At 44.8% G+C, this 8,535-nt stretch overlaps 1 protein-coding gene across 1 annotated transcript in view; it reads left to right on the top strand.

Moving 5' to 3' along the window:
* The window catches only part of SCD (stearoyl-CoA desaturase), a 54,053-nt gene extending 45,731 nt beyond the window's left edge, over positions 1-8,322 (top strand). Inside the window, exon 6 of the mRNA XM_033942145.1 lies at positions 4,402-8,322. Coding sequence (XP_033798036.1) covers positions 4,402-4,601 — 200 coding nt within the window. The 3' untranslated portion in view covers positions 4,602-8,322. The remainder of the gene's footprint in view (positions 1-4,401) is intronic.
* The last annotated feature ends 213 nt before the right edge of the window (positions 8,323-8,535 follow it).

Below are 8,535 nucleotides of genomic sequence, written 5' to 3' on the forward strand. Positions count from 1 at the left end.
ATGTGCCCCAATTGAACTATGGGGCTGGGCATGATGGACCTCTGGTCTGACCCAGTGGAGGCATTTCTTATACGAGCTCTTGTGCAACAAAAATGGATGCAGCATGTAATCCATGATGATATAGCTCCTTTAGTTGCTGGTTGACCACAGGTAGTTGAATTGTAGGAAATGAATAGTTGGCTGGATTTGCAGAAATGAGAAGTCTTAAGGTAAAAAAAGAAGTGCTCTTCTGCAATCTAATGTATGAAGGACAATGCTTAACTAAAGCTTGAAGCTCACTAACTCTCCTAGCTGATGTGAGTGCTGTAAGAAAGGCTGTTTTCCAGGAAAGAAAGGTGAGAGATGCAGATTCCAGCAGTTCAAAAGGGTCCTTTATCAATTGTTCCAAGACTATATTGAGGTCCTAGGATGGAGAAGGGTCTCTCAGTGAAGGTCTAAGATTGGTAAGGCCTCTCATAAAGTGAAAAATGAGAGGGTGCTGTGAAACTGGTATACCATGCACCAATGCATGGTATGCTGAGATGGCTGACAAATGAAATCTCACAGAGTTTGTGTTTAGGCCGGAATCTGACAAGTGTAGAAGATATGTGAAGATATAATTTAGTGGGCAATAAAAAGGATCTTGACTTCGAGCATGTGCCCATAGGGAAAAACGCTTCCATTTAGCCTGATAAGATTTTCTAGTGTAAGGTCGTCTTGCTGCAAACAGAACTGACTTTACTGATTGCGAGAGAGGAAGGTTGGTTAGGAGTGAACTCTTAATTTCCAAGCTGTGAGACTGAGACTGCAGAGATTGGGATGTAGTAGTTGGATGTTCTGCTGAGAGAGAAGAGAAGGATGGTCCCTTAAGGGAATTGGAGAAGCATCCAGAAGATCCAGGAGCAGTGGATGCTATATCTGTCTGGATTTCTGGGGTGCAATGAGTACCGCCTTGTCTGCGGTAACTTTCTGAAGAACCCTGGAACTGAGAGGAAATGGTGGGAAAACATAGAGAAGATTGTGCCCCCACGGAATGGAAAAAGCATCTCTTGCTATTGCTTGTGGAGCTGGATGGTAGGGATCAAAACAGACTGCACTGAGCATTGATCTGAGAAGCAAAGACCAGGGGAGTCCCCCATTGTTGGAAATGTTGTGTAGTACAGTAGGATTTAGGGTTCACTTGTGAGGATCGAGTTTCCTGTTGAGGGAGTTTGCCAGGACATTGTGTTCCCCTGGAATATAGACTGCATAGAGGTCCACTTGAAGAGAAAGAGTGTAGTTCCATAGATGGTAAGCTTCCTTGCAGAGCTGGAGGGATTCCGAGCCCCCCTGCTTGTTTACATAAAACATAGCCACTTGATTGTCTGTCTGAATGAGAATGTTTCTTTTGGAAATCCACAGATGGAAGGCTTGAAGAGGGTAATAAACTGCTCAGAGTTCTAAGTGATTGATATGCAGGATCTTTTCATTTGTTGACCACTAACCCTGAGTTTTGAGGCTATTGAGGTGTGCCCCCGAGCTCTGGTAGGAAGCATTGGTTGTCATGATAAGTAGTGGAGGTGGAAGTTGGAACAGAAGTCCTTTTAGCAGGAAGGATAAAGAATCCACCACAGGAGAGAATCTTTGAACTTTGAAGGCAGAGGCATCAGCTTTGAAAGTGGAATCTGGAATGTGGCACCAGCAAAAGCAATGCTGCCATGTGGTCTAAAAGGCGTAGTATAGTTCAAGCTGGTAGGGAAGAAGATTGCCTTACTTGGTCTGCTAGCGTGATTATGGCCTGATGTCTTTCCTGAGGAAGATAGACCATTGCAGATATTGTGTTTAAAAGTGCTCCAATGAACGTGAGGGAATGAATTGGAGTTAGCTTGGACTTCTCGAAGTTGATAATGAAACACAGTGTTTGCAAGGTGTGCACTGTGGTTTGGTGAGTAGCAGACGGTCTTTGGAATGGGCTACCAATAGCCAATCATCTAGGTAAGGGAACACTATATGGTGCTGTCTTTGCAAATGTTCCACTACACAGCTAGGCACTTTGTGAACATCTGTGGTGCTTACGATAGGCCAAAGGGCAGCATTTTTACTGAAAATGCATGTTGAAAAACTTGAAGCGTAGAAAGTGCCAGAGGAACGGATGAATCCTTGAGGTCTAGGGCGGCTAACCAATCATGTTGTTTCAGAAAGGGAAGAATTGCTGGAAGGAAGATCATTCTGAACTTTTCCCTCTTGAGGCAGGCATTGAGAGGTCTGAAATCGAGGATCGGGCGGAGACCTTGTGTCTTCTTGGGAATTAGGAAAAATTTTGAATAAAAGCCTTGATTTATTTGAAGGAGTGGTACCTTTTCTGTAGCATTGTTCTGGAGAAGAAGAAATAACTGCTGCGAGTTGAGGAATTCCAAAGTTGCAGCCAAATCTTTCAGCATGGAGCTGGGAGAGAACCATAAGGCTGAAACTGAGCCCCCAGGAGCATTTCTATGTAGAAACATCCACTGTTAACAGCGGCGTATGGGAAGTGCTACTAAAATTGCTGCTGGTGGAGAGGGAGTATCACCTCTCTGGATAGGCTTTTTTCTGTGTCCTGCCGCAACTGCCAGATTTTCTTTTCTTCTGGTAATTGAAGGTGCTGAGCTTCCCTCCCTGGTGGTATCGAGACAGGGCCCTGGGGGGAGGGAGCAAGCGGCGAAGTTTGCTGTCTTGACACTTTCACAATGGAAATACAGAGGAATCCTCTTTAAGTTGTGAGACTGTGGTTTGTACTTTTTCTCCAAACAAGCTGGCTCCCAGGCAGGGAGCATCTGCCAACCTGTCATGGAGGTCATCTCTGAGGTCCAATGCTCTTCACCATGCTGTGATTTGAGCAGCTATAGCCACTGCCGCAGGTCTAGTCATCATATCATATGCATCATAGTTGGTTTTAATTAAGTAGTAAGTAGACTCCTGAAGTGTTACATGAAGATTTGGAAGGGCCTCAAGAGAAGCAGTGTCAAGCGCATGCGCGCTTAGGGTTTTATTACAGAGGATGTATTTACTAGTCTTTAAGCCCGTTACATTAATGGGTGCTAGAATAGATGTGTGTGTGTGTCTTTCTTTTTTTCTTCCTCTCTCTCTCCTTGGCCGCTTTCTGTCTGTCTTTCTTTCTGTCTCTCTCTCCTTGGCTGTTGTCTGTCTTTCTTTCTTTCTGTCTCTCTCTTTCCTCGGCTGTCCACCACCACCCCATGCCTGCTCCCCCTGTCCAGCAGTAGCCCTTTTACCTTCCTTTTATCTTCCCTCCCCCTGTCCAGCAGCAACCTTTCAATGCTCCCCTGTCCAGCAGCAGCCCTTCTCACTTCCTTTTACCTCCCCCATGTCCAGCAGCAGCCCTTCTCCCTTTGTTTTACCTCCCCCTGTCTAGCAGCACCTCTTCTCTGCTCCCCCTGTCCAGCAGCAGCCCTTCTCCCATCCTTTTACCTCCCCACTGTCCAGCAGCACCCCTTCCCTGCTCCCCAAGTCCAGCAACAGCCCTTCTCCCTTCATTTTATCTCCCCCCCTGTCAAGCAGCATCTCTTCTCTCCTCCCTAATACCTGCTCCCAAACCGCTATTCTTACCCTCCCTCCATCTCGGCTTCCTGGTCTCTTCTGGCCCATCAGCACGAACCGCTGCCACTGCTGCTGCTCTTCATTCGCATCTGCCCTCCTCTTCAAAGCAGCCTGCTGAGGATCGCCGGCTGGCTGTAGCGAACCTTGTAAGTCGCTCTCCTCCTTGGTAGCACATTCCCTCTGACGCGATCCTGTACATCAGAGGAGGGACTGGATCGCGTCAGAGGGAATGTGCTACCAAGGTGGACCACGGCCTGCAAGGTTCGCTACAGCCGGCCGGCAATCCTCAGCAGGCTGCTTTGAAGAGGAGGGCAGACGCGAATGAAGAGCAGCAGCGGAGGCAGCAGTTTGTGCAAGACAGAGTGAGGGCGGGAGGGGGGAGTCGCTGGCGTGTTCTCTGCCTTCTTGCGTCCATGGTTGCCATTTCAAACTCCACATGCATAGTAGGTTCTACTGGCACGGAGTTATGGATCATGGACGCAGGGATCACAGAGGAAGGAGTGTGCATGCGTGCTTAGGGTTTTATTATAGTAGATATACCACTTAGCCTAAGTGGTTTACATTCAGGTACTCAAACATTTTTCCCTATATGTCCTGGTGGACTCACTCTCTATCTAATGTACCTGGGGCAATGTTGGAAATTTCTCAATTAAAAAACATTTTGAAATAAAGTTATAAATCCAGTTCTAATTCATCTCCTTCTTGTGGTGGGGAATCATGTCATTGCCCCTCAGAGAAGCTGAAAATAAGAGTAACATTTTAGTTGGCATGAAATTCCATGTGTTCTTCCTATTGCCAGACATCTTATAATGCCTTCCTTCAACACTGACCTTTGCTTCATTCTTGCAGGAGAAGGCTTCCACAATTACCATCACACTTTCCCCTATGACTACTCCACGAGTGAGTTTGGCTGGCAGATAAACTTGACCACCTTCTTTATTGACTCTATGTGCTTTCTGGGCTTGGCCACCAGTTGCAGAAAAGTTTCCAAAGAGGTTATCCTGGCCCGCAGACTTCGCACTGGTGATGGAAGCCACCGGAGTGGCTGAATGTCCTTTGCAGAACTACATGGCTTTCACATGATATTCAGAGACTGGACTTAAAACTGTCAGGATGCTGATTTTAACATGCTCCAGCAGCATTCTCTTTAAAAGTATATTGTAAAGAACTCTTATTACCCTTTTTTCATTTTCTCTCTTTTAATCTTTCCTTCCCGTTACCTTGGTTTTTTCAGTTTTTCATTCTCCTTGCGTCTTTTTGTCTTGTTTTTAACCTCCTTCATGAATAGCTGATAATCTCTCCAGTGTGGTCAGATCTAAATCGATAACATGGAGACTCTTTCCTGTTCCTGTCTTTCTATTTCTAGTCTTTCTGTTTCTAGTTTCACTTGACTGCCTCAAAGGAAGGTGTGTTTATGACAGGAGACCCGTTATGAGACCCTTCCATTCTTCCAAGAAAGCCTGTTGTTTTTGTTTTTTAACCAAAAAGTACTGCAGAGCCTACCCAAATCTAAGCCATATGTAGCTGGCCTGTTATGGGCTCTGGTTAAGATCTGGGAGACAAAAGGATGTTCTGGTGATGAACACAAGGATTCTGTTTGATCTTTTCTGATAGGAGCAATGGGAAATATGTTGGAGGTGGTGTTATCCCATTGATTTACATATTCTGGTCAAAGGATTAGGAGATTATGATATATCTTTTATGAGAAAGGATTTTAGATGTTCATGCCTTTTTCCGTTCCCGGTTCAAGGCAAATTACATTCAAGCATTTTCCTATCTCCAGAAAGCTTACAATCTAAGTTTGCACCTGAACCAATGGAGAATCAAGTGATTTGCCAAAGATCAAAAAGGAGCAGCAGTGGGATTTGAACTCTGACTGCCCTGGTTCTCAGCCCATTGCTCTAAGAATGTGACTGAAATTGATGGAAAATGGGAGACTTTCCGGATCATTTCTAATAGTTAGAAAAACTCATGTTACCCTCAACAAAATGTCAGCATAAACCCTTTGTAAGTCAGAGGCCTATGAAGGTTCCTGATATGCAAAAGAGTAATGGGGGAATCAATATGCAAGCATCCTTCTTTATTAAAAAGAAAATCCTGTATGTGGCATTGTGCCGGTTTTCAAACTAAACCAGAAATGAACTTCATCAAAATCCTGTTTGCAGCTTCTTAATGCTGGCTGATGTTACATGCTTAATCTTGCAAGATCATCGCTGTTTTTTTGCTCAGGGAAGTAGCTTGACTAACTTGCAATATGACAGCAGGATTTGAGACCACAATACCCCACTTCATTGCTGTTCTTCCTCCATTTCCCACTTGTGCCAGAAAAAAGCTGACTGCTGAGGTTATGGCCTTTAGTTTGAGGGGAGAAATAGCTGTACAGTTTTGTTTGTTGGCTTTGCTGCTTTCGAAAAAACCATTTCCCCTCAGTGCAGTCCTTCCTCCATTTTTTTTCCTGCCCAAGTTAGAGAAACCTCTTTGCTTAGATCTGTCAAATCAAGAAAACTAATCTTGACTTTGGAATTACCAGCAGTGTTTCCCACTGATTAATACTATATATCAGTGTTTGAATGGAAACATGACTTCCTTCATGATTTTTCATGACCATACCTATTGTCTGGGTTTTTCAATCATTATCTTTCTCACAACCCCCACAAAAGCAAAAATATTGATTTTGCAGGAACTGAGAGGGAAGAGCAGTTCAGCTTGCTCAAGTCTGCTTCTTCCTCATTACTTTTCAATGTATCTACTATCCATGGGCCTTTCTTTAGCTCTATATCAGGGATTACAATCTCAACCCAGCCCCTGGGACATACCCAGCCAGTCAGTTCTTTTCAGGATATCCACAATGAATATAAAATAAATAGATTTGCATAAATTGGAGGCAAATTTATCTCATGCATATTCATTGTGGGGGTTCTGAAAACCTATCTGGCCAGATGTGTCCCTAGGACTGAGCTGAAAACCAGTGCTCTAAATGAATCATTCATGTACCAGAATCACATGGGCAACTCTAAAATATGCATGTATATCTGTAAATCTTGGCCTTTGAAAGAAACATTTAGATTTCCCCAACTAGGACTATGACAGAGAAGTTGTTTAAAGTTTGAACCTTGCATACAATAGCACCTCTCCAGAACAGCTGTGTATGCATGTTGCTCTGTGCACCAGTACATGCTATTCATTTTCTACAAACCACATTACAAACTTACAGCCACTTGACTTTCTGACTATTTTAGGATCTGTAAAGGCTAGAATAAGTTAAATGTTATAATCTGGCCTGTAAGTGATCTTGGTTCAATGTCTGGATCTAGTTTGTGCTCCTCAGGCTGGTCAGAACCAGTGATGTAGCCAGGTGTGCCACTTTGGGTGTGCCTGAACCTAAAGTGGATGGCATACACTTTTCCCCATGTCTCCCACCCCCACATTTAATAAATACTTGAGCTGGAAGGAATCCCCAAACCCCACAGCTAAAAAGGTTCTGCTCTGGCCAGTGGCATAGCGAGGGTGACTGGCGCCCCTCTCCCACCCTTTTCCCCCCCCCCCAGCCATGCCTGCGCCCCTTCCCTGTACCTTTTTAACTTCGGCGCAAGCAACGAAGAATGTGCTGCCCGCATCGGCTTCGGAGCTCTCTCTGATGTCACTTCCTCCTGGAAGTGATGTCAGAGAAAGCGCCGAAGCTGGCGTGGGCAGCGTTTGTTGCTGTTCGTGCTGAAGTTAAAAAGTATGGGGAATGGTAGCGGGCACAAGGGCACAGCAGGGGAAGGAGTGGGAAGGGGGGGCGAAGAGGAGGAGGAGTGCCAGCGCTCTAAGGAAGGCTGCGCCCGGGGTGGACCGCCCCCCTCGCACCCCCCCTTACTATGCCACTGGCTCTGGTGATCCATTCACTGCAGCTATGGGATACTGCTGCACCAGTACAAACTCCCCTCCCCCCAAGCATGCTTGGTTTTTGCATATGCACAGGAGGGAGGAGGGCTAGCTTGGCAGCGGCCCATAAAGAGTCACCAGCTGCAGCTAGTATGGTAATGTTCTGTGCTAGTGGAGTAGGACCTTTTCAGCTAGCAGGGTTTCGGATTCCTTGCCAGACAACAAATGTGCCATAATTTTGGGTGGGCCTTAGCCCAAAGTAGCTATGCCACTGGTCAGAACTGAGAATTTTAGTAGACAGGGTCTCACTTTCTCCACAGAAATCCTGCAAGGAAATTAGCATGCACCCAAGAGCCACTACTACAAGTGCCAAGTGTGCCTGACTTTGTAGACTATGCCCAGGGAGTCCTCATCAGTCATTCTCTGCATTTCCTGAACCATTTTGAAAAGAAGATTCAATAAATGAACTTACAAGAAAACTGCAGCTGCTACCTTGAATTGTCACTGTAGGATTCAGTATGCAGTGGTGTAGTAACATTCTATAACAGTGGTCTTTGCTAATTTGTAAGTGAGGGACGTTTTGGGTCCAAAAGGGCTGAAGGAGAGCTGACAAATATCTTCCTACTTGGGGCCATGATGCCAGTAACGCTTCTCAACATACATTCCTACCAGAACACCTGACGTTGGGTCACATAGTGCAGAACACAGCTGAACCCTATGCGAATACAGGATGACAAACTAAAAGTACTAATATACACAAATGAAACCCATGATGCCAGTACACCAGAGAAATAGAGATAAATGCATTTCTTTCTGAACAGTGCAAAATATAGACAGAGATGTAAATTCTGAGAACAGACATATTTCAATCACTGAATTGAAAATAAAAATAATTTTCACTACCTTTGTTGTCTGGTGATTTTATTTTTCTAATCATCTTTTCCCAGTTTCTGGCTACACTTCTTTCTGCTGTGCCCGTAACTCTGTTTCCAGGACCTTCTTATCCATTTGTGTTTTCTCTCCATTTTTTGCCCTACATCCATCTTTGGCATTAACTTTTGACATTCAACTTTTTCTCATTTTTCTACTTCCTTCTCAATTTGTCTACTTTTCCAT

Source organism: Geotrypetes seraphini, chromosome 4 (genome assembly GCF_902459505.1).
Source record: "Geotrypetes seraphini chromosome 4, aGeoSer1.1, whole genome shotgun sequence".
Lineage (NCBI taxonomy): Eukaryota > Metazoa > Chordata > Amphibia > Gymnophiona > Dermophiidae > Geotrypetes > Geotrypetes seraphini.